The sequence below is a fragment of the Pyrus communis genome, chromosome 17 (assembly GCF_041283825.1).
Source record: "Pyrus communis isolate YQ-2024b chromosome 17, ASM4128382v1, whole genome shotgun sequence".
Lineage (NCBI taxonomy): Eukaryota > Viridiplantae > Streptophyta > Magnoliopsida > Rosales > Rosaceae > Pyrus > Pyrus communis.
This window is the reverse complement of record NC_142581.1, coordinates 6,797,198-6,824,201: the sequence shown is the minus strand read 5'-3', so window position 1 is coordinate 6,824,201 and position 27,004 is coordinate 6,797,198. Positions and strand designations below refer to the sequence as shown.

The 27,004-nt window shown below is 38.1% G+C and overlaps 3 protein-coding genes and 1 pseudogene across 3 annotated transcripts; 1 reads left to right on the top strand and 3 right to left on the bottom strand.

Moving 5' to 3' along the window:
* Positions 1–212: 212 nt before the first annotated feature.
* On the bottom strand, positions 213–548 carry LOC148689335 (uncharacterized). Its single transcript, XM_088688440.1, has one exon. It carries the CDS (start codon positions 546–548, stop codon positions 213–215), a length of 336 nt encoding a protein of 111 aa, XP_088544566.1.
* A 7,476-nt stretch (positions 549–8,024) lies between these two features.
* LOC148689334 (uncharacterized) lies at positions 8,025–8,606 on the bottom strand. Its single transcript, XM_088688439.1, has 2 exons — positions 8,445–8,606; positions 8,025–8,366 (listed from the first exon to the last, which is right to left on the bottom strand). The coding sequence occupies exons 1-2, from the start codon at positions 8,604–8,606 to the stop codon at positions 8,025–8,027; spliced, it is 504 nt and encodes a 167-aa protein (XP_088544565.1).
* Positions 8,607–18,568: 9,962 nt separating this feature from the next.
* LOC137749277 (putative pentatricopeptide repeat-containing protein At1g10330 pseudogene) lies at positions 18,569–20,289 on the bottom strand (annotated as a pseudogene).
* Positions 20,290–22,534: 2,245 nt separating this feature from the next.
* On the top strand, positions 22,535–26,042 carry LOC137707846 (uncharacterized). The gene is made up of 5 exons (XM_068446774.2): positions 22,535–22,891; positions 23,643–23,785; positions 23,890–24,019; positions 24,604–24,795; positions 25,655–26,042. The coding sequence occupies exons 1-5, from the start codon at positions 22,685–22,687 to the stop codon at positions 25,862–25,864; spliced, it is 882 nt and encodes a 293-aa protein (XP_068302875.2). The 5' UTR covers positions 22,535–22,684; the 3' UTR covers positions 25,865–26,042.
* The last annotated feature ends 962 nt before the right edge of the window (positions 26,043–27,004 follow it).

Sequence of the window (27,004 nt, the reverse complement as noted above, 5' to 3'; positions counted from 1 at the left end):
CATCAGACTCTCCATCAATATACCCATCTCGCTCATCCTCCACAATCATGTTGTGTAATATGATGCAAGACATCATGATGGAGTCCAAATTTTCTCGACTCCACCCTCTTGCCGGTTCCTTGATGATCTTCCACCGTGCTTGTAGAATACCGGAAGTTCTCTCAACATCTTTTCAGTATGCCTCTTGTTGTAAGGTAAACCACTTTTCAGCATCATTCGCAGGGTTTGGAATTGGTTGGACAAGTGTCACCCCGCTTTGGGTAAATGCCATCTACCATGTAATACTCCATATTGTACTGACGTCCGTTGATGTAATAGTCAAGTTGAGGTGATTTACCGTCCGTCAGGTTATTGAAGAGGGGTGAACGCCCAAGAACTGTAATGTCATTTTGGGATCCAGAGACTCCAACGTGCCAGATCCATGTGTTATACGAGGCAACCGCCTCTAACACAACAGTTGGCTTTCTCGACCTTTCACTAACGCCTCCTTGCCATCCGATGGGACAGTTCTTCCAATTCCAATGCATGTAGTCTAATGACCCTATCATGCCCGGAAACCCACGGTATTTATAGTCCAATATCCACCCTATTTATAGCAAAAAAAAAAATACAAAAAAAAAAAAAATCAAATCCAATGGCTAGCTAACGTCAGCTAGCTGTTGGATTTAAATTTTTTTATATTTGGCCCTATGGCCCCTTGGCCTTGGGTTGGAGATGTTTTTTGGTGACAGGGCTATGTTTGGCCCTTTGCCCCTCGGTTGGAGAACGTAAGAAATATGGTCATGCACTGTTCATCAAAATATTAATTTCTTGGAGGGCCAGAGGGCTAAAACGAGCCCTCTGACCCGCCTTCGGTTGGAGATGTCCTTAATTGCCATAAGATTTTATTGTTTTGGCTTAAAAATTGTCTACATTAAAGAGGTAGAGAAGTGGGCTTAGCATCGGTTTAGACCCAAAATTACACCATCGGCCCGTGCAATCGAGGCTGTTGAGTAAGCATGATTCTAGACCGTCGGATAAGAAAGTTAAGATAATTTTGTTCTGAGATAATGTTATGGTTTTTAATCACAATAATTATCTTTTGATAAATCATCTTGATTTTCTTGTACAAAATAAATGGGATACAAATCATAGCCCCAACTCAGAAGCAAGCAGAACGGTCCAAATTACTTTGGATTTGTTAGTAGTGCACTATGTGAAGAGCAGCTTGGATTGGGACTCTTAGCACTGATGTGGTCATGATGGCTAAGCAAATAGTTACGTGACGCGATAGAAGGTTATCATGCATGCATAAATAGATCATGAAAAAGCCTAGATAGGCTTGGCTTTTGGTGATGATGTGATAAGCCTAGGTTTTATTATTCTGAAAAGTCACAGATAGTCATGAAGGACAAATGGCACATACTCCTATCTTGTCATGAGGTATGTTAGATGATTTTTGATAAAAAAAAATGGTCTCTTAAGTGATCAGGTTATGTTGCAAATAAAATGCAATTTATTATGCATGCATGGTTGCACCTAGACCAACATAGTGGAGAAAGAAAAGATTCAGTTGGAATAGGATGCATTTAGTTGGTCAGGTTACGCATGTGGAAAGATATATTTATCTTTTCAAGGAGAATCAGGAGATAGCCTTTATCATATCTTGGAGATATTGGACGGCTATGGTGATTGTACACAAGTTCACAGTCAACGTAGCAAGTGATGTTCTACAAAGTTAGAGTGGCAATTGGACTCTACAAAGCTATCAGGTCGTGCCAAGCAAAAGACAACCACTATAAATACAGAGTCGCATGCATCATTAAAGCCCCTCCAATTCAATAGACAAACTGCCATGCGCAAACTCTCGCTCTACGCGAAACCTCTCAACAACCTAGAGATTTTTATTTTCTTTTTCCGCCAACACATCTTCAGTTTGGATAAACAGCACTGTGAAGGCAACCGACGACATCTTCGGTTTAGATAAACAGCATTGGAGTCGTAGAATCAGCCGATCAATGAGCACCTTCAGTTTGGATAAACAGCACTGCTTCTCGGCCGACTGATTACCTATCCAAGTCTCGGTCGACAAGGATTTTCGAGTCCTTGTTGGTAGAGGTCATCTCATCAGGCTTCTCGGCGAAGTGAGATGTTACCAGGTTACAACATTCAACACATTGAAAGCCGAATTTGATATTGAACTTCTCAAAACTAGCAGCCTTGTCTTCAGGCTCTAGAACCCGAAGGCCGAGACGTGTTCCTTCCTTGGTCGCAGTCGTAAGATCAAGAAGTCAGCAGAGTGCCTAACGCCACATCAACATATTTTACTCCCTAGCCAAACTCGGCCGGCGAGTTGGCACGCCCCACACACAACTGAAGGACGTAGTTAGCTTATTAATTACTCGGCCTATGTGCCACGTAGGCTTGGTAGTTTTTATGGTCAATAGCATCACAATGGGCTAGCAATAATGTGGTTCAAATTCTCTTTTGGCGAGAATCAAACTAAAACTTCTCACTTATAAGTGAAAAGAAATATCACTAGACCGTAGTAATAAGTTGCAAAAATTACCAAATTAAAGTTAGAAATTATTCGCCTCCTAATTAAATTTGTTCATCATACCCTTAATTGTCATAAGAGTTTACCGTTTTGTCTTGAAAATTGCCTGATTAGACTATGCAAATTAGAAATTAGAAATTATTCGTCTTCTAAAAGTCTCCTCTTTTTTTTTTTTTTTCCTTTGTTCCGCCTTTTAAGTTTGTTTACATGTACACTCTCTGATTGAATTGTTCATGTGCAGTACAGACTGTACAGTACATCCACACATGGTTGCGTCCCCATTCTTATTGGTACTTTTCAAGTTTAAATTGTACGTATGCTTGAAACAGATATTGGTTTAGTCCAAATACATTGTTCATCTGATATGACATCGTGAAATTTTTTCATGAAGAAAATCACAGTGATTTAATTAAGGTTTTTTAGTTAAAATGGTCTCTGAGATTTGCATAACATATAACTTTGGTCCCTCATATTGGAAATTAATAGAAGTGGTCTCTAAGATTGTCCATCATTCATTATTTGGGTCCTACCATTAAAAAACTCTGTTAAATGGTTCCTGAGCTTTTTAACGAAATGACCAAAATGATGGATGATGGACAATCTCAGGGACCGAAGTTATGTGTTATGCAAATTTCAGAGACCAAAGTTATGTGTTATGCAAATCTCAATGACTATTTTGGCTAAAAATACCCCCAACTTAACAGATTTTTTTAACAAAATGACCAATGAATGGATGGTAGACAATTTCAGATACCATTTCTATTGAATTTCAATCTCAATGACCAAAATTATGTATTATGCAAACCATTTCGACTAAAAAACCTTTAATTAATTAAGTGGCTAGATGTTGTAGCATATTTTATGGTCAAGCCTTGCAGCGTATTATATAATTAAACAGAATTTAAAGTAATTATCTGCATATAAAGGATAAATTAAGAGGGTGAGAGATCTGTTACACTTTATGGTGAGATCATAATAAGCATGCTTTCAGTCTCGGGGTTAGTAGAGAAGCCCACCCCAAACAGGTGCGTAGCAAACAAGAAGTATTTGTAAAATTTGATTAGCGCAAAAAAAAAAAAAGGTATGATTAGATTTGCTTTCATAAAAAGGGCAGTGTAAACTATAGGTTAGAGTAGTCTGTATAATTACCACGAGATATGAATGATTGGTCGATTGGGTATGATCAATGATCATAAACAACTGGTAATGCCATATATTTGATTACTTGATAACCAATCCATTATTAAAGTAAACATACCATAAATTCTTACTGGTTTTGTTGGTATTCAAAGTTTACTAACTCAATACCAAAATATATGAGTGATAAGTTTACTAACTCTATCACACCTCTCACTTTCACTCTCAATAAAATTGGACAAAAGAAAAAAAAATAGGAAGAGCAAGCTTCAGTGATAACACTTTTATTCCTTGTGGATGGAATGAATATCAAACATACATAAATATCTCTTTTATAGAGATTTTATAAAGACTTTCTAATGCTATCCATACAAAGGTCATATTCAACAACTATTGTTTAAAACAAACAAAGACTAACACATACCTAACAAAATAAAAGTGTTCAAAGTCTTTACATCCTTTCACACTCACTTTGCAGTAACTTTAGACTTTTCACACAACCACACATTGCAGCAACTTTACTGGTTGCAATCATCGGAAACCTCCATTTTGGCAGGTGCAGCTGCATGAGAGAAAAGCAGCTGGCAGCACACAAGCATTGACATCAAGCAGCACACAAACATTGACATCAAGCAGCTCACAAATATTGACATCATGTTTTTATTTGAACTTCCAACAGGTTTATCATCTGCCTCAATAGGCCAATCTTTTTTGTTCAATAAGCTAGCTCTTACTCCAAGGAAGATAAAAATATAGCAAAAGCCAAGCTTATCTAGCTCTTAGAGGATAAGGGAATACAATATGAAAAGCAAGGCCAAGATAGCTGACTTGAATATAGTGGACAATTCCATATTTTCCCTTCCCAAACAGTCCTTTGACAAATGGCCAAAAGCATTCACCACCAAAATACTGCACATTATTTCCCCAAGTCCTGTGCCTTGAGAACCATAGCCAGTGGTTGCATCCCAAACAAGCTCAGAACCAGCGCTGTCAATTGCAGAAACAATAGGGCTGTGGCTGGCGCAAACATTGGAGATTCATCAAATGTGAACCTACGAGCATTCGCTTCATCGTAGTCACAAGAATGGGCAGGCTGGTCTTTCTGTGTGACTTCATATGTGACCAGGGATATTCCTAAAAGCTTGAAAAGAAAAGTTACGAGTACAAGTAACAAAGAAGTTGCTGAAGATATTTTTCCTGTGAAACCCATTCTCAGAAATTTCAGTGATTGATTGGCCTGAGCGAAGGTAGAAACACAGTGTGGCTATGTTTCTAAGAAGAAACACAGCAGCAAACATTATGAGAACTGGCTCTTCCACCTGCATATTGGACATTCAAATTTATGCTTGCTTAATTATTAATCATCCAAAACACACCTTGGAGAATTGAAAATTTATGTTTAATACGTTACTGGTTTTGGTCGTTTTAACCTAACTGGATGTTATAAGTGCATTAAGGGATTGAAACCCTACCACGCGAACGCCTATTAGACAAATACGACCAAGACTGTATCCGAATCAAAATTCAAAAGAAGCCATTTTAAGAGAACATAATAACCTAAATTTTAGACTAGAAATGTTTCTAATCTTAAAATAAACCACGTTTTGTTGCTACTCCTCCTAATTAATAGTACCTTTGGCAAGAAACCTGAGTTGATAATGATGCAATAAGCTGGGAGAAGAGCATAGTATTGGTGGAAATTGGGTAGTTCATATGATCGGAAACGGATGTTGCTTAGACCATTGATCACAATATGATGTGAAGGATATGAACAGAAAGTGAGTATGGAATTGAATGAATATGACAGAAGGGGATTTGACAAATATATAGAGATGGATATAACCTTTCTGGAGGAGTTGTATTCTTCACGGGAAGTTATAATTAACTTTTTATGTTGAAATACAACTGTTTATATTCTTTTAGAATTAATTAATTAATTAAATAAATAATTATATTATTTCTTTTATTAATTAATTAACTTATTTCACTACAATCATAAATATATTAGTACATCAATGTTATAGTATACCTTAACACATGATTACACATATTGTGAAAATTATGTTATCATAATCATATTCCAACAAGCATAGCCCCAGGAATGCAGTGTAGGGCCCATATTAGCAGCCATGTGTAGGCCAAGCACTGCCTGAACTGGAGTTTAGCATTAAGGGTGGCAATTATGGGAGTATATTTGCTGAACAAAATTTCAGGGAGGCCTGTGACCGATCTTTTCCTTTGGGTCAACAAAACAAGTGAACTTGAGAGTGCATTGCGCACAAATCCTGGTGGCTCTGGCATGTATAAGATTGAATTCGATCCCGTCGCATGAAATCTTCAGCCCGGTTAGGCATCTTCTGTTAACGATCCGTAGAACCAAACTACCTCCAGGGATAAGTAAGCCTAAATGAATTAGTTGATACATTTGGATAACTCCGATTAGCATGTTTTTTTTTAGAGATGATCTTCTAATGAAGACTAAGAAATTGAATGGTTCTTATTACAAACTTTCTTTTACGGCTACATTTTTTGCAAGTGGTGAAATGAGCTCATTCTCTCAAGAGGAAATGCAAGTATTATAAAAATAAAATTAAAAAATTTACCACATTAAATTTGAACAAATATTAATCATCATAGCTCAAAACTATTGAAACACTGCAAGAGGGGCCAGGTTTATCCTTGTCCTCATGTGACGAGGTTCTCTTTTGCAACATTTCATCACGTGGCTATCTTTTTATGGATGGATGATTCACTTGTTTAACACATTACAAACATTGATTTGTTCAATGACGCCATTAAAATTATGAAATGGTTGCAAGAGAATCTCTTCCTCGTGTGGCTCCGCACTAGTCCCAGTGATAATCACTTGGGAATACTTAATTATATAGCACACTAGAAGCATGTGATCATTGTGATATCATATATCTTCTAAAGGATGTTTTACCAAGTTGAAAATATATCATGCACTTTACAAAAATAGATACCAAAGCCTAGAATATTTTGGTCTTCGATGGTGAACGCTAGGGTAGTACTACCATCATATTAATTTTTGTGAGCAGTCTAGCAACAATTTCCGGTTATGCGCATTTTGCGATTGATGAGCTGTGAGACCCATTTGCATTAATGGTTAACGCTGTAAGTGAGCTTAGGAGCATCACTCTAATTTCTACATAAGGTGTAGAACAGTAGCATGAAACCAACATACTTAGATATGGTGGATAGGGGAACCAAAAAAAAAAAAAAATGGTGGATAGGGGAATTCCATACTTCCTAGTACCAAACAACCCTTTCAGAAATGGCCTAAGGCGTAGCACCAACCACTTACCACTTATAACCTCTAATTGGCCTAACACTCTAACTCGTTTTGAGCTGGCCGCCGCATGCTCAACAAAGCAGTAGCAAGCATGGTTAACTGCACAACCAAAATAGTTATGGGAGGCACGAAAATGGGAGACTTGTCAAATGCGAATCTGCCAGCTTCAGTGTCTTCAGAGCCTTCATCACTTGAACTAGACTGATCTGTTGTAACTTAGACTGTCTCAGTTATACCTAAGAGTTTAAGTATGACACCAATAAATCCAAATAACCAAGCACTCATTGTAGTTATCCTTCCCGTTCTTTGGTTATTCCACCATGCTCGAATCAATAGACTGGTTCAAAGATGCTCCAGTAAAGTGTAAATATGGTAAAGGACAAAGAGAGCAATTGGTATATAGTAGGTTGGTTCATGGCCTGGATCTAAAGCGGTTAAAAAGTGTAGAAACTCTTGAACAACGATGACACTGACATCATCAAATTCGTTCACCAAATAATGTAGCAATATATATAGATTTTCTTGATGTATAAACAAATGAAGCATTGCCACCATTTTAGCAAAAGCAATAACGACCCGATGAGTAAATACTTAACTTGCATGAAGCGTAAAATATTCAAAGGATGTGGTGCGCGCGCGCGCGCGCGCACACACACACACACACACACATATATATATATATATATATATATTCTGATAGGTTCCTTGCTCCACGTCTTCGTGATTGCACCAAGAGAATTGACTAACATAATTCCACTACTATTTCCATAACTGCCCAATTATCAATTACAATGCTCTTCTTATAGTAACTATCCTCCAATATTCTCTAACAACCTCTAACTAACTCACATCCACCCTACACTTGTCACAATCTCATGATGCTATTATAGTATCCTATCAATACCAACCCCGCTGGAAACATAAGTGGCACTGAACAACAATAGAAATACAACATCAATTGTAAAGTAATGATAGAAAAAACAGTGAGCCAATTAACCATCACATGTGCACCATTTCTGGAAACTTGATCTTCAATTCCTAATAATGTTCCCAAGTGGTGTCTTCTTTCAACTGGTTCTGCCATTGCACTAGCACCTCAGTTACTGCAGTGTTGTTCTTCTTGATCATTCTGCGATCCAAAATGGCCAATGGTGCATCCTGAAGTATTCCTGCATCTGTGATGATATGCAAATTCACAATAGCTTGAACATGTGCTCCCAACTGCTTCTTTAAGCAAGATACATGAAAGACTGGATGCAGCTTACAATGCTCAGGTAACTGCAACTTGTAAGCTACAGATCCCACCTTATCTAGAACTTGAAATGGTCCATAAAATATTGGTTGGAGTTTGCGGAATGGATGAGAGGCTAATGATGCATGCTGGTATGGTACTAACCTCAAGTAAATCCAATCATCAACATTGAAAACTCACTCAGACCTGTGTTTATCCGCTTGTACCTTCATTCTTCCTTGAGTAAGTGCAAGATTGCTTTTCAGTAATGTCAACATTCTATCCCTATCTTTCAAAGACTGATCCACTGAATCTACCTTAGTAATACCAACCTCATAAGCTTGAATTGTTGGTGGCACTTGACCATACACAATCTCATAAGGTGTCATCTTTATAGCTGAGTGGAAACTGGTATTATAAGACCATTCAGCCCAAGGGAGCCATAAAGCTCATTTTTTTGGTTACGAGCAACATAAACATCTCAAATATGTCTTAAGGCAGCGATTAACCACTTATGTCTGGCCATCAGATTGAGGATGATAACCCAAGCTATAACAAAGAGATGAGTCTTGCAAATGAAAGAATTCCTTCCAAAACTTGCTTAAGAAGACTGGATCTATCACGCCCCGATCCTGAGATACGCCCGAAATCGATGCTCAATGGAGGGGCAGTAGCAGTACAATATAGAATACATAGAGTCACTAAGACTTATACATATAATATACATCAGAGTTTCAGTGGAATAACTTGCAACAACGGGTGGCAATACCTACTCTCAAGTACACTGCCTTCACAACTACACCACCTGAAATCTTTTCCTCTAACCGCTACCAATTACTTTGCACAATAACCCTATGCCGTGGGAATGGCGCACTGGGCAAAGCAAAACCCGAATAAGCTGTGAAACTCATGTGAGTGACAATAATACAACATATGTGAAAATAAATAGCATCAAATGATTAAATGTCAAAGTAGCATTACGTCCACACAGGACATTTCTTCTGTATACCGTATCCACCCTCAATATTATTCTGTCATTCTCTTCAGATTGTGACTCCGACTCGCCTTTCATCATTTTCGAGTAATCATAAGGGTCCAATTGCCACATATTTCATAATATAACCACCATACGCTTCATTATTACGTATAGGAATGGTTATTCAATTGTGAATCTTACCACACGTCTATCGAGATAACATTCAGTCATCACACAACCTGAAGTTGTGTAGGAATGACACACCACCAATAATACAATCACGTGTAGGAATGAGATTGGTATATTTTTCCTCATTGCATCTCTTAATTACGAGTAAGAATGAGTTACATCTGAAACCATTCTCTTTTTAGGCAACACCATCATGCAAACTATTTCATACAATCGTCACTTTCTAGATTAATCCACACAGGCCTTCAATCTCATATTTCATATATGTAATGGATACTAGTTTAGGGCTATAGATAGACACAATTCGATCGAAGCCTACAATAGGCAACCGATCAAGATATGGTCCCCTATTGCAGATTAACCAAGCAGACCCACTCCTGAGAACATTATGTAGGTAGTGACCCCCTATAGCAAATTAACCTAGCAGAGTCATTCATACGAATACTATAAATGGTGATCACCCATCGCGGATTAACCAAGCATAAACACCTCTAAATATGTATGTATGGCCATACCTAAGTAATAAGGATCGCCCATCGCGGATTAACCAAGCACGATCCCACCGCCCATTGCGGATTAACCAAGCAGGACCATCCATATACCACTGCTACATGGTGTAGATTCCGATTTTATCCCACATTACCCCATGTACTGGGTTAGCAATCCTCTACTAGCCCTCACATATCACAATCATTTCAAGCATAGCATATATATATATATGTATGTATGTATGTATGTATGTATTTTCGATAGCACCATCAAGTAAACATAGCATAGTAGCACACATTTCCATAAAATCATTTGTAAATCCATGTTATATCCACATAGTATATAACAAGGAACTTCACGGTAATAACCATATCACATAATATTAAAGTCACTCATCTGGGTTATTTGCACTTCTAGATTCACCAACTCCACTTCCAAGGAACCTAATACAACAAACAAAACCCCACTTAGGAAACTTAACAAGACCGACACGTAAAATGAGGCCAAGTGCCATTTGCACGTAAATCGAAACTCACGTCAACCGGGAACGACATGTTATCGAGATGAGCCAACTAAGATCCATCAAGCCTCAACAACATACTAAAGATAAGCGACATTCAAGAGTAGAGCACATTGACTAGAACATCAATTATCGATAAAGTAGGTCCACTAAGGTCAACAATCTAAGGCTATTCAATCTGGAAGATCCGCACATCGGATTCCCTATCCGTAAGTTCTCAAAGGTCCAAAAATTAATAACTAGGATGGTCACAAAATTGCACAATGATCCAATGGTCAGATTGTCGTCAATTACAAAAATCGCACGACGGTACAATTATCCGAAAAATTGAATAATCGAACCATCGTATTGAATTCAATGAACGGACTTTAGATATGGGCTCTGGACATTGAGAACATCTCACTGTCCAAAATTCATAAATTTTCACTTTTACCCACCCGTCACCAAGCGTGATGGTTTCCGGCGATCGAAAACCCACTTTTTCGACTAACTCCAAAGTCTACCAAAATTTACAAAAAGATAGAGGTCAATAAGAGGAACAAGTTTTATACCTGCCACGAAGTCCAAAAGTAGACGGAAGATGGTCAATTTTTTTTCGATAAAGTTGGCGGGTGCCTAAAGCTTCCCGGCGTCGATTCTCCACCTACGGTTGTCCAAAGGGGTCAAGGCTAGTCGGAATTTAATCCTAGGATGATGGGCTACAAGTTCCAAGTGGTGGCATCGGCCATCGCTTTGCCGATTCACCGGAAAAATGAAAAGGATGGCCGGTGCACTGTTGGTTTTCGTTCGGTTTTGTGGCCTCGTACCGCCACATACGGTGGTTTATCAAGGTGGTTCTTGGTTGGGTTTTGTAGAGGGGAGTGAAAGCTTCAAGATGGTGGTGGTGGCGTCAAAAAATACAGCCGGAGTTAACCGGCATCAGCATCGGAAAATCATCGATCGCGGGGGTTAATTAGGTGGGTTTTCTGGGTTATTTGGGTCAGGTTTCCCAAAATGGAAACTTACCCATTTTGGCTGACTAATTATAGAGACTTAGTACTAATAGTGAGTTCACATGTCTAAAAGGTCTTTTAACTTTCGTGGCTCATAATTTATCTATTCTAACTCGGACTTAAGATCCATTTGCACCTACGAGCTCGTGGAATCAAGTTCTATCTAACCAACTCAATAGTTGACCAAAAACGTCGAGTAAAATTTAAAATGGCAGAAATACCCTTCACTTCACTTTTCTCGAAATCAGAGAATTAACTAACTAGTTTCAATTAAATCTCCGTAATACGTCAAAAATAAAATAAATACTAATTTTGGGGGCAGGATATCACAAGATCTTGATCACTTGTTATTGACTGAGGCATCCAAATTTAATTTAAAAATATTGTCAACAAAGAGCTGCGCGACCATGGATGCAGAACAAAGGTCACTTAAAGCTTTGAAATGGGCATACTTAGAGAGTCTATCAACCACAACTCAAACGATAGATTTGCCTTTGCAAGGAGGAAGACTTACAATAAAGTCCATAGGAATATCAGTCCAAACCTCTATAGGAATAGGGAGAGGATGTAACAACCCCAAAGGTGCCAAGGTCTCATATTTGTTTTGTTGACAAGTAGGGCAACTCGCTACCAACTCCTTAATAAACTTCTTCATTCCTTCCTAATAGAAGCATCGAGGTATGCTTTTGTAAGTTTTCAAAAACCCCTCATGACCTGCAATGGGAGTAGTATGGTCCTCCAAGAATTATTATTTCTCTCTAAGCACTAGTAGGATTCAGCATAATTCGACTCTTATACCTGAAAAGACCATTATCAACCTTGAACTTCAAATCAGCAATAGGTATATTACTACCCTCCACCGATCCCAATGGTTCTTCTCTAAATCTCGCCTGAGATCATCCATCCACTTAGAGTATGGATAGGAAATAGCTTGTAACTTGCCCTCATGCAAAGCATGCACGTAGGAATCAATAGTTGTCAATGTTGATCTAGAAAAGGCATCAGCTACTTGATTGTTGAACCATTGCTTGTACTGGATTTCATAGTCAAATCCTAAGAGTTTGGTCACCCATTTCTGTTGAAATAGAGTGTGTTCTTGACCTTGCAAGAAATACTTCAAACTGTGATGATCAGTTTGAATAATAAAATGGTTGCCAACTAAATAAGATTGTCATTTGTGAACTACATGAAGGATTGCCAACGTTTCTCTCTCATACGCTGACAATGTTTGATTTATGGGACAAAGGGATTTACTCGTGAAAGCAATTGGCCTACCTTCTTGCTGAAGAACTACACCAATGCCATGTCCAGAAGCATCTATCTCAATGACAAAGGGTTTGCTGAAATATGGTAAGGCAAGCACATGTGGAGACAACATTGCCTTCTTTAAAGTGAGAAAAGCCTCAGAAGCTTCTGGGGTGCATTTAAGCTTCTGGGGTGCATTTAAACCCATCCTTCTTAGTCAAGACAGAAAACGGACTAAGTATTCTTCCAAAGTGAGGGATAAATTTCTTGTATTATCCAGTAAGACCCAAAAATCCTCTTAGTTCCTTCACAGACTTAGGAACTGGCCACCATGCTATTGACTCCAGCTTCAAGGGATCTGCAGAAACTCCGTGTTTGAACACAATGTGGCCCAAATACTCCACTTGAGACTTCCCAAAAGCACATTTAGACTACTTAACAAATAAACAATGCTCTTTCAATGTACCAAAGACCACTCTGAGATGTTCTAAATGCAACTGCCATATAGAGCTGTAGACCAAAATATCATCAAAGAAAACTAGAATAAATTTTCTTAAATATGGTCTAAGGATCTCATTCATAAGGCACTAAAAAGTTGCAGGAGCATTTGTTAAACCAAATGGCATCACCGTGAATTCATAATGCCCATCATGTGTTAGAAATGCAGTTTTTTCAATATCTTCTGGATGTATTCGAATCTGATGGTAGCTAGCTCGTAAATCCAGTTTAGAGAAATATTGTGCGCCATGCAGTTCATCTAATAACTCATCAATCAGGGATATAGGAAATTTATCATTCACAGTGATGCAATTCAACCCTTTATAATCCATGCACATACGCCAAGAACCCTCTTTCTTCCTTACAAGAATTACTAGATATGAGTAAGGACTATTACTCACTCGTATGAACCTAGCTTTTAACAACTCAACCACACACTTCTTAATTTCAGCCTTTTGTATTAGACCATATCGATATGGTCTGCTATTAGGGGGTTTACTCACATGCAACAAGGGAATTCTATGATCATGTCTTCTATGGGGAGGTAAAGGTGTAGAGGTGCAAAAAATAGCTGCATATTCTTCCAAAATAGCATGTAACTGTTGTAATTGCAGAAGTTTCTGCATTTGTAGTGCAGAAATATCTTGAATTGGCTCTCCACTAAAATCAGGGTTATTAATACAAAAGGTTTGAGATCCTTTTGTGAACTGCATATAGAGCTTATCAAAATCACAAAGTATAGGCCCTAAAGTTCTCAACCAATGCACTTCCAAGACAACATCACATCCACCCAAGGAGAGTGCATATAAATCTGAGATACAATTGAATTCATGGATAGTAATGGGAACCTAAGACAATGTGCCTTAAGTAGCCATCTTCCTACCATCAACTATCTTAACATTGAAGACATGACCCTTATCTAAGATCTCTTTCAATCTTTTCACCAATCCTGCATCGACAAAATTATGAAAACTACCTGAGTTAATCAAGATAGTCACAGGATAATTTTTAATGTACCGAGAAACCTTCATAGTTTGGATTGTTGGTGGTGCAGGTGTACCAAACAATGCGCAAGCAGTTATTTCTGGTTCCTCAATCTATACATTCTCACTATCCTCTAACTCAGAATCTAGCTCATCAATCAAAATGAGTTGTTTTCTTTCACAAGTATGTCCCTTAACAAATTTATCTTTGCAATGGAAACATAAACCATTCTTTCTACAATGATTGATTTCCTCAGGAGTTAATCGTCTAGAAGGCCTAGGACGATTCTCACCCACCACAATAATGTTCAAAGTTTGTAAAGGAGATCAAAAATTAGAGTGTAGATAAAGGGGTTTAGCTTTCACCTTAAGATATGTGAATTTAGCATCAATTTGGTGAGCAAAAGATGCAGCTTCAAGAACATTCTTGGGCTTTAGTAACTTCACATCATGTCCTAGCTCCGGCTTTAATCAACCAATGAAGCAAGATTTGAGTAGCGTCGGACTAATATCCCTCATTCAATTGGCCAACTGCCTGAAATCTAGCACATAGTCTTTGAGAGTTCCCAATTATCTTAATTTGACCAGATTCTCTGCCAAGTCTTCAAGCTCAGATGGCCCAAATTCTTGACAAAACACTGCTACGAAATCTTCCCAATTCGGATAATTTCTTAAGCATCGAGCCCATTGAAACCATTGTAGGGCCTCTCCTTCCATATGAAATGAAGCTAATTTCACCTTCTTCGAATCTTCGATGTTGAAGAAATCGAAGCAGTGCTTAGCCTTATATATCTACCCCAATGGATCATCGTCATCGCTGAATCTTGGAAAATCCAGTTTCAAGAATGGCTGACGATTCTGTTGATTACTATTGTACCCTATTTCCAGACAATTAAAGTTGCATGGCATGTGATCTTGACCCAGATTCTCACTAAGGGTAGCCTCTAACGACTCACCCAAAGAACTGCCATTGCCGCGCGCCACGAGTGACTACAACTGCATCAAGATCTGTTATTGAGTCACCTTCATCTCCTCCTGTGAGCTCTTGAACTCGTCCATCTTGGTTTCCAGATTTGCAACCCTATTTTCCATGTTTTTCCTTGAAGCTTGCCGCGTCATGCAATATCGAAGGATTGAGAGGAACGACTGGCTCAATACCAACGATAGGTTCCTTGCTCCATGTCTTCGTGATTGCACCGAGAGAATTGACTAACAGAATTCCACTACTATTTCCATAAATGCCCAACTATCAATGACAATGCTCTTCTTATAGTAACTATCCTCCAATATTCTGTAACAACCTCTAACTAACACACATCCACCCTACACTCGTCACAATCTCATGATGCTATTAGAGTACCCTATCATATTCCCACCTGGGGCAAGAAATGTGTGTTGGTGATGATACTATAAGCTGGCAGAGCAGCATAGCACAGTTCAGCAATTACAACGTAGGCCCCAAGAAACGACCCAGAAGTAAGCCAAGAATATCCTAAATTGGAGGTCTGCAAATAGAGTGCCAAATATGGACAGTTTTTACTCAGCAGGATTTCAAGCAAGCCAGTTGCCCATCTCTTCTGATGGGTCATGGAAATAGGACCACCTGTAGGTACACATCCTAGAAACACTGGTGGGTCTGTTGCAAACAATTGACTTCCAACCTTTGTTATGAATTGAAAGGCCAAGTGAGGATATATTCTGTTGTTGATCCGTTCCTCCATCCCACCTAAGCAAGAAAAGGAATTAACAAAGAGAAAAACAAATACACAAATAGAGAATGAAAAATGAAATGAAACTCGGAACTTGGACGCGTTGCGGCAATTAACCTTTGGAGTACTGACTTCTATGTTAACTTTTTAAATCTCATCTGATGTGATGAAATTTTCTTGATACAAAACAATATTTCATCAATATGTACCTTTCTTGGTGCCATATTCGTACTCACGATCTCCAACTCGGTGTGCAGCCTCAATAGATTTCGAGACATGTTTCGATATTCTGTCTCCCCTTGCAAGGCATCACCACCTGATTAGGTGAATTCTTTTGAATTCCCAAAAGTACTATAAGCATTTCTAATTTTCCTGCCAAAAAACAGTAAAACTAGGATCATGCATTCATTGATTTTATACATTAGGTTTCATTGAGTTCATACATTAGGTTTAGACATTTAATTTGATTTACCACTACCAGTACCAATACTAGGGTTTCTTTCTCCAGTTTTGGCATCACTAGTGGGGATAGACCATAGATAACTTTTCGTCTATAAACACATCATGTTCCCGCATAAAAGGGTCTTCATATCAGTCTACGTACGGCATGAAGGGTGCATTGGTCATTAACCCAGAGACTCTAGTCTACAAGAGATACATATTAGTGATAAATTAATTAAGAACTGGTTAAAATTAAGGGCCATTATCAGGATCATTTTTTGGCATTTTGGTTGTAGAAATGATCACGTGTCGTTATGTCATCATTGTATCGTCGATATATGAGCAATATGTCGTTATTATTAAAAATGATCATTACTGTAACCAAATGTAAAAAAATTATCATTCATGCTAATTGCCCTAAAATTAAATAGAGCGGATGATTAGATGTAAATGAAATTAAACTCATGATACCAAAACATTCATGGCCCTGGATTTGGAATGATGGGGATGGCTTGGTCGTTTTTCTCTTGATTTATAAATCAACTGCGGCAGTCCATTTGAAAAATGTGAGTTTAGGTTATCCATTGGAAAATTTTGAAAAAAAAATTCTGTGGCTAGCTAGGTTTATGCAACGTGTAATGAGGGTGATTCAGCAGCCTGGCTCAATGTCAATTGGCAGGCATCTACATATTTATGCTAGTGGTATAGGTAGTTTGCTTGTGACTCCTGCGGGCTGCTTTTTTTCTGAGTGTGGGGCATACGATTATTTTCTAATAATATTGTGATGAAAGCATATTTCTGGGTATGTGGCAAACGATTATTTTGTAATAATATTGTGATGAAAGCATATATCCACCGTTTATGGATATCTTTATTTATTAATTTATACTATGCATCCATAACATATCAACTATGTTGTCTATTCAAATTAAAACAAGTGAACAGTAACACCATTGAGCACTCAAAAACTGCTCGCAGATTGCGTGGCCATGATTATAAAAATTTGTGACAAGGCAGCCATAGAGTTACTATATGGGAGTCCAATATTTTAGGATAATTTCAAATACTTTATTTCTGTACGTCCTCCGTCTCCTTTCCTTCGCCTCTATCATATTACTTGATTTCTGAACCAGATGACTTCTTATCTGATTCATTCATTCTTTTGGGCAACTGGAGAACATGACTTAAGGACTGATGTCTAACTCTTGTAATACGAACACAATCAAATCTTGAATCTACATGTCTTTTGTGTTGGTATTGTGTGGATGGAATCAAAAGAATTCAGCTTAGAGAAAAACTTCTGATAGCCATCAATGTGTGACGCTATCATTTGGATGTCAGAGCGTGGTTTGTTCAGAGCATACATAGGAATCACATCGTACTCTAGTAGTGTGTCGGTCTTGACATATCATTTGGATGTCAAGACTTCCGGATTTGTTGTCATTCGGCACGGTTGTGCAACCCTCATTCTGCGTGAATAGTCACATCCTATTGAAGAATAAGAAATTTCGGGCCAGGAAACCGGGAGATGTTAGTACTACGGGTGACTATGATACCACTACTTAGCACACTTTATATGATGTATGTTTTATGAAGGTTTTATGGCATGCTAGAGCTTTCGGAAAACCTATTACTTATTATGCTATTGAGTTTTCATAAAACTTTGAGGGTTAGTATGTTGATAATTGTTTCAATATTATATATATATATATATATCAACTTGGTCCACTCATGTTTGTTTTGCGCCCCCTCAGGACTTAAATTCGAGACGTACAATCCCGGCATCAAGGCACTTCCACATTGGCATCTTCGAGTCCTCTCGGTGTAGGACCCATTTTGCTCATTCAATTTTATATTATTTCTTTTTAGTGTTCTAGTTAGTTGTAAGTTCTGAACAAGTTCCTAAGTTACGTTGCATATTCGTTGTATTTTAATTCATAACTTCTATTTATATTTGTTAGTCTCATGCATGTAAGTATGGCTTCGTCACCTCCGGGTGTCGGCTAGCACGTACCTACCCTGATGTTTGGGAGAATATCAGGATCAGGCGTGTCACATGCGCACTTAAAAAGTTTACGTCTCAAACACTACATCAACGTAGATAATATTCTTTTTTAGAAAGTGGGGACTCCACAACTAGGACTACCTAAAGAGGTCCTACCTCTCCCTATCAAGTGACAAATTACACAAAAGGGATGGAGATTGCAAGTCATTTCTTCTGGAGTCGTTCAAAAGAAAAGGTTATGATAATGGTTCACTTCGTGCCAATTGTTCTAAAATCATATTGGAATCGAAAGTAAAAATGGAAATTCTGAAAAATTCCGATTTTGTATACAACCTCAAATGGCTAAGACACAAATATTTAGCTAATTAGCAATTTCGGAAATGATCAGTTTCCCTTATTCTATTTTACATCAATCATACTGTAAGCTGGAATTTTTCGAATTCCGGCATCCACCGTTGCTTTCCTCGCAGCAGCAGCAGCAAGATCCAATCTCTCCTTCCCAGCATTAATGTTCGACAAAACAACATATCGTCCGCAATGTTGTGGCTGCAATTCAAGCGGTTTCTTCCCAACTTCATTTCCCAGCTCAGCAGTCCCATGGATCTTACAAGAACCTAAAATAGCTCCCAACACAGAGGCATCGGGGCATGCTCTTAATAACTTCAGTTGCCTCCCAAAACAGTCCTGCTCTGCCCAAGAGGTCAACCACACACCCGTGGTGTTCCATTATCGGCTCAACCCCGAAATCATTGGACATTGATCTAAACAATTCCAAACCAAACTTCACCGGTTTTCCACGAGCACAAGCCGTGAGAACTGTGACAAATGTGACCTCATTAGGCTGCAAGTTTTCCATCTTCATTTTTTCAAACAAGTCCAAATCCTCCCTCTCCCTACCATTCAAAGAAAGTGCTGAAATCATTGAATTCCAAGTACAAACTTCTTTAACTACCATTTTCTTGAACAAGTATCCAACGCTTGTCAAACAACCAGTCTTCCCGTAAAGATCCACCAACACAGTCCCCAAAAACGCAGTCAATTCGATGGTATTCCTAATAACATGCCCATGTATTTGCTTTCCCCAATAAATAGATCCCGACCCATCTAAATTAGCACACAAAGAAAAAACACTAACATAAGTAGCTTCATTCGGCTTCACAAAACAACCAATCTCATCTTCATAATTCACCATCATCTTAAAAAACCAAATTCCCTCAGTAAAATACCCATTTCTCCTGAACCCGTTGATAACGCTTGTCCACGAAACCACGTCCCTCGCCGGCATACTTTCAAAGAGAATATTAGCGGAAACCATATCCCCATTCTTCCCAAACCCATTAATCATTGCATTGCGTGCAGCAACACACAGTTCAGAAATTTCCTCAAACACCTTACGCGCATCGCACAATTTACCAAGCTTGACATAGAAGCTCACAAACGAGGTCTGTATAAAAGGGTCGCGCAAAACGCCGCATTTTACGACTTGGGTATGAAGCGGGGAGCCCAGGCTGGGCGATGAGGAGGAGGAAGAGGCGGCAGCGGCTTTGATGAGCGGAGGGATGGTGTAGCTGTTTGGAGGAGCTTAGTGGGCAAGCATGTGGATCAAGAGGAGGAGGGTCTTGCGGGGTTGGCGGAAACCGAGATGGGCTCTGATCGAAGTGTTGTAGAGGAGGGTTGGCATCCATTTGGAAGCGGAGGGTTCAGGGTTTTGGTTGTGGAGGAGAGGACTGTTCGTGATTAGGCGGGTATGGATTTGTTTAATTTGGTTTGGGTGTTTGAGGAAGCGTTGGAGGAGTTGAAGTAGAGACTAGGGTGATGAGTTTGGCATAACACCAATTCATGTGCATGGACTTTCGTCCATCTCATTTTCTTCTTCTCACACCAAAAATTGTGCTTCCATTTTATCATATTGACAGTCTCCATTTTGCTTCTGTTTGTTATACAAACTACATCCAAAGAAATCGGACTTTGAGATCTAAAATGTATGAGTAAATACGTTTAACATCAAAAAGTTTAAATTCAAAATAGACAACAACAAGGGTTTTTCAACCGACAAGTCAATTCTAATCTGGCATGATGAGGATTGACAGCCATCATCTTTGCTACCAAAAATTAACATCGACCTAATCATATTTAATATGATTGTTAAATATTTTTCATCGTTATTCATATTATTTTTGTTCTAAAAATATTTATTATACAAAATAAAATCATTTTTAATTGATTGTTAAATATTATTTTACTGTTTTTATTACTTTTTCTTTTAAAAATATATATTATGACAAAATAAGGGAATTGCTATTAGCACTTCAAAAATCTCATTCTACACTCCTTACATGTGTATTTTTCTTTCTAATTATAGAAAGTTTGGGGTGTCAAATGAGATTTTTGGAGTGCTAATAACAATTCTCTAAAATAACAATGTAATTTGACGCCACTTATTACTACGGTCTAGTGATATTAGTCTTCACCTGTAAGTAAAAGGTCTTATGTTCGAGTCTCGCCAAAGGTGAATTTGAACCACATTATTGATAATCCATTGTGAGGTTAACCTCGCCCCCATCCCTTAATGTAAATAATATGGTTTGTTCAAAAAAAAAAAAAGTAATTTGACATATAGGATGGAGAGCAAAACTTAAAAAAATGTCAAAGTGTCACATAAATTGTTAAATGTAAATTTTATAGTTAAAATTTGACTTTTTCTTGGAAAAGACACTAATTTTTTGTTTTCTTTCCAATGTAAAACTACACTTACCTACTTGTATCATTTCTCTAATAGAAGTAAGGTCCGCCAATGCATGTGGGTTCCATTTCTATTAGAGAGATGTTACAAATAATGATTCAAATATATAGAATAATCTTTTATGGGTTTTTTTTAATTAACACCCCACATATTGTTGAATACATCACATATAAAAGTTTATTGTTGAGTGGCTTATATACCTACCATTTAGGCCTAATAAAATTTTAAAAAGGAAAATTATTTTCTAAATACACCCCAAGTTAATTTAGACATGTATTCTAAGATGTTTTTCTTCAAGATCTCAAAGTTACTCACCTCCTTCATTATATAACAAAACCCTAACCACCAGAAGCACAAAACGTTGATGGAAAAAGATTATTTTTCATCATCATTCAATTTACTTGATTCTCTGATAAGAGAAATTTTGGAATTGGAAAGAAGAAAAGGAAACTGGTCAGTTTAACGCCAGCAATACATTTTTTTACGTTGCAGGTGCAACCTAGAAGAACAAAGCGATATAACACCGAATAGTTGTGCATGTGAATTCATATATATTCGAACATAGAAGGAACAATACAATGTTATCAAAGAAAAGATTGGTGGAAGGTATGGCTATTTAACCCCACCGAATGACAATGTTAATAAATTTTGATTTACAAAGTACATGTGTAGTGTATTAAGTATGTGGGGTGTAATCAACAAAACGTGGGGTGTGAATAAAACAAGCCATCCTTTATTTCTTTCTCTTTATTATTTTTATATTAAAAAACTAATGTAAAATGACTATTTTGTGACGTTAATAACATCTCTATTCAACCACCATGGGGTTCTTAGTGGTTAGAGATGAATTTCAGGTCTGTCAATGGCACATCCTGGGTTTGATCTTTAGCGTGGGTGAATCGCAAGGTGGTGGGCAGGAAGAGACTGAAATGTCTCTGTAAAACTTCCCAGCCACCAAGAGAATGAACTGCCATGGAAAACTACTAGTTGGTCTTCTTTTCAATATATCTAAACTACATATGAATAAAACACTGATTGTCAACCAAAAACTAATAAAATTACTACTATACCCTTTAATACAGAACCGAAAGAAGATATTAGAAAAGAAAACAATATGGGCATTAAAGTAATTTTGTACAAACAAGTTTTTACTGCTTATTTTTTTTCTAAACCTCACAACTATATCACTTTATCAATACCTCTCAACCCCCTCTCTCTCTCTTTCCTAACTGCCAGCCCCTTTTTTTTTTTTTATGCCTGCCAACCAGTTAAAAACAAATAACTTCTCTCATAAAAAAAAATTAAAAAACAGAATTTGAAAAATATATAATATATATTTCTCAACACACATAGCGTGTGGCCTTTGCTAGTGCCTAAAAAAATAACATCCCTACGCGGCTCCTTCCCCTTGTACCTCTTCTTCTTCGTTTGTCATGGGCCACGAAATCAGGTTGGCCCAAATAATAATCCAAAACATCAAACGACGTCGAAAAAGCGTTTAAGTGCGGTCTCCTTCCATCCAACAGTGAAGACCACAAACTTGCTGAGGGTATCGCTTCGCGCGGCGACTAAGTACCAAACTGCTGAAATTTTTAAAGCCCAACCAAAACCATCGATGCCGACGGTTTCAGTTGACGACCCAAAAATTAAAAAATAAATCTCAGTCGGTGAAGCAGAATGCTGACAACTGTCGCTGCTGGTAGTTTGCGATCAGCAGCTTCCCGAGCCTTCTTCTTCTCCAAAGCGCTCCCAAACTCCGCCGCCACTTCCTTCTCACTCGCACGGACGCTCTCTCCCGCCGCCGTTTCTCGCTCCTCCTTCCGCGCCATGGCCTCCGATTCTGCTGCCCCCTTCAACAAAATCCAAATCCAAAGAGACGACACCGTGAGTTTCCCTTTGTTTTTTTCTCTCCCTTCAGTAGTTTTATTGTTAAATTTCGTCCGATTTTGTGCGATAATTTTGTTTGGCAATTTGGATTAATAGGAAATGGGAATTTGATGTTTTCATGAGTAAATTAGGAATAAAAAACACCCCATCAACTATAGGTACAGAAACACTTCAAGTGCTCGATTTTTTATTTTTTATTTTTTATTGTTTTTGGAACAAACATATTATCTACGCTAAAGTAGAGAGTGGGTTTATCTTCATAATAGACTAGTAATAATTTAGTTCAAATTCGTCTTTGGCGAGAATCGAAAAACTCTATCTCACAAGTGAAGAAGAATATAAGTAGACCGTAGTATTAAGTGGCATTTCAAGTGCTGGATTGGTAAAGGAAAAATTCATCACATATCTACATGTTATGCTCTAATTGATTCGTAGTTATGAAATTTATTTGGTGCCTTGTTCCATTACAAAGTTGGGTTTTTTTCCTTAATGTATTTGGAGGAATCGAGATCTCTTTGTGTCAAGTTTTCGAATTTCTTTGTGGCGGAGTAATTGAAAGAAACAAACTTTATGCTCTGGTTAGAAGAGTGTGACATCCAAGTTCGAATCCCCTGTTTAGATTAGATTAATTTAGTGTCGACAATCTATTGAATACAAAAAAATTAAACAAACTTCATGCAAATGGTTGGTAGTAACTCCCTCTGAACCTTATTTTTAATGTGTTCTTCTTCTGTGATCTAATGACCAGACATTTGATGCATATGTTGTTGGCAAAGACGGCGCTCCTGGGATTATTGTGCTTCAAGAGTGGTGGGGTGTGGATTATGAAATTAAGAACCATGCTGTCAAGATTTCTCAACTTGCTCCTGGATTCAAAGCACTTATCCCAGAGTAAATTCTTTGAGCTTACGTTAACCTTCGCTAATATCATGTGTGTTCGTTGAATTATTTGCAATATTTGAATGTTAAGTATCTTATTGCTTCTTTTTTTGTAGCTTGTATCGGGGGAAGGTTGGTTTAGATGTTGCAGAAGCTCAACATTTGATGGACGGTCTTGATTGGCAAGGCGCTGTAAAGGATATCAAAGCTTCTGTTAATTGGCTGAAAGCAAATGGTTCGAAGAAGGTGTGGCATGGTTTGCTTCTAGTTTAATTTTATCACAATTGTCTTAATAGCTATGAATTGGGGCTGGTCTGGTTTAACGGTGTATATATGTTGCGGAAATATGATACTACGAAGATGCAAAATACATGTATTCAGATATTTTAAGCAAAAACTGTCCCATCAGTTAAGAAACAAAATTACATTACATAATCTCTCAGTTATGTCAATGATGCATTGCCATTTTTGTATGATTTGTTTTAAGGCAAAACCTTACCCTGGTAAGTTTTATGCCTAACGTTGTATTATAAGAGAAATCACCACAGAACAGTTAGGCCACTGTATTTCTTATAGAACAGTTATGTAAAATTAGTCGGTACTAAAATTTGAACTTGACCTTTCTCTTTGTATATACATAGAAACTGTTTTGACTCAATGCAGTTCTTACTAGCATGCCATGATCCACAAAAGATGGTAAGATTCTGCCATGTTTATTAAATCAGTCCTCCTTCGCATCCGTAAAATTTATGGTGATATCAATCAGTTATGATATGAATTTTAGAAAGTAAACTCATTTGCTAAATTAACCTATTGTTTAATTAAAATAGGTGGGTGTTACTGGATTTTGCATGGGTGGTGCTCTCTCAATTGCAAGTTCTGTTTTGGTCCCTGAAGTTGATGCTGTTGTTGCATTTTATGGTGTGCCGTCATCAGAGCTTGCAGACCCTGCCAAAGCTAAGGCTCCTGTTCAGGCTCATTTTGGAGAGCTTGATAGTTTCGTTGGCTTTTCAGACGTGACGGTATTGAATTTTCGTCTGCATCTTTCATCTTAATTAGTTTTAGCCTCTTAGGTACCTTCTATATAAGGCTTTTTTTGTCCTTAGCTGAGTTGCTAACGCCTAATGGCTGCGTATTAGGGGGCACGTGAGCGTAACATTGTATAGTTGATACCACAATAATCTTTGGCCATTCATGTTCTGGAACCCTCATTTTCTCCTTGTTAGACCTATGTGAAAACCCACGTAATGAATGGCCCATATCTTTGCATTCCAAGAAGTGATGCAGGGATATGGTCCCGTGATTTCAGTGCACTTATCCTTTGTGGTTTAGACATTTCCCTTCAAAAGAAGCTCTTGTGATATAAGGTTGTGATAAGGGAATCTGGCTTTCCCTTGATTTTTCATTTCTGTATGTGCAAGTAGACCTTGTGCTTCATCCATTACTTAATTCCATGTGATATAGTCAGATGGCATTAGTTTTGAAATGATGAAGGGCGATCTTTTTCCTCTTTAAGTACCTTTCCCTGAAATTATTGTCGAGCTTCGTGCTTTCAAATCCTTATAGTATCAGCTGTTTAGCCATTTAGAAAGGGAAGAAATTCACAAAAGTTGGATATTGGTAATATATTGAGTAGTGCTTCTATACTCAAAGCAATATGTGCATAGGGGTATGCATAACATGAACCGTTTGAATCACTTGTACAATTGCTTGTGCCGTTGGCAATGCAAAGGCGCGTGCATTCTTAAGCACATAAGATGATTGTACACCTGATTTTACCGCTACGATGATTAAATTTCTGAATTACTTTGAGGACTATATCCTTAAAAATGAGTACTAACAAAGGATTACTTATGTTGATATTTTGATCTTGATTTTCAGGCTGCCAAGTCTTTGGAGGAGAAGCTGAAAGCATCAGGAATCCCTTACGAGGTGCACATTTATCCCGGCAATACCCATGCGTTCATGAATAGGTCTCCAGAAGCTGTGAAGAGGAGGAAGGGCATGGGATTGGCTGATGAGGATGAAGCAGCATGTCAGCTGGCTTGGTCTCGCTTCCAGTCATGGATGTCTTGTTATTTGCTCGCTTAAGTTTTTGTTAGTGTAGTTTTATATGTCCGACACTCCGACATATGATGCTACTTTCCGGTTGCTACTACATGCAGCAGGGTGTCCTATCCAGACTTATGTCCTATAAAATAAGGGTGCTGATACACTTGTAACTACCTAACTTAATGGTTTGGCTAGCAATACTACGTGATCTTAGTAAGTTCTGGTTTCCTTAATGGTTTGAGTAGACTTATGGCCTTCACCATCGCTGCTGCCATCACCCAACCACGAGTCACCTACCATCATCATCACCACTACCTTCCCATGGCCATTACCAGCATGACGTTCTCATTGCCATAACCGCCGACACCAACACATCACCACCTCTACTACCACCACATTTTTATGACCATCACACACATTGCCGCTGCCACCGCCACCGCCACCTTAACACCACTGATGCCATTACCACCCCCTCCACCTTCACCACCGCTACCACCCCCAACATTATCACCAACACCACCACCATCACTAGCGCATGTGTCAACAACTCGTGTAGATTGCCACCACCGCAGCCACTTGAGCACTATTGATGCCACCACCATCCCCTCCACCTTCATCACCACTACCACCATGTCATTATCACTGACAACACCACCATCACTAGCGCATGTGTCAATAACTCGTGTAAATTGATGACTGTATATGCACATTAAACATGATACAAATTTCTATATAATTTGAAGAAGACATGAAACAACGCAAATTCTAAAAAAATGGAATTTCGTTATTTTTAATTTCCATCATTTAAGAATGGTCTTCAAACGTCTCATTCAACAGATGATAAATTGTGACTTTTGTGTTGTGTGGCTCAACATGTATGTCAAGGGGTAACGTGTGAGAAGTTGCAAACATTAAACGAAAGGATAATACTAGTGGGATTAAAATTTTAAATCAAATAATGTGTCACCAATAGAAAATAAGCACGTTAGTTAATACTTAAGTAATAATCTAATTATCAATAACCATTCATTTGGTTTACAAAATTTAGTTTAAAATTTTGATATCCTTGACATTATCCTAAACGAAAAGTAGGGCAGATAAAGCTTGGAAACATGCATGTGAGTTGCAAGAGCAAGTTGAGCAAAATGTTGAATGTTTTAATTATGGGAGAACCAGACT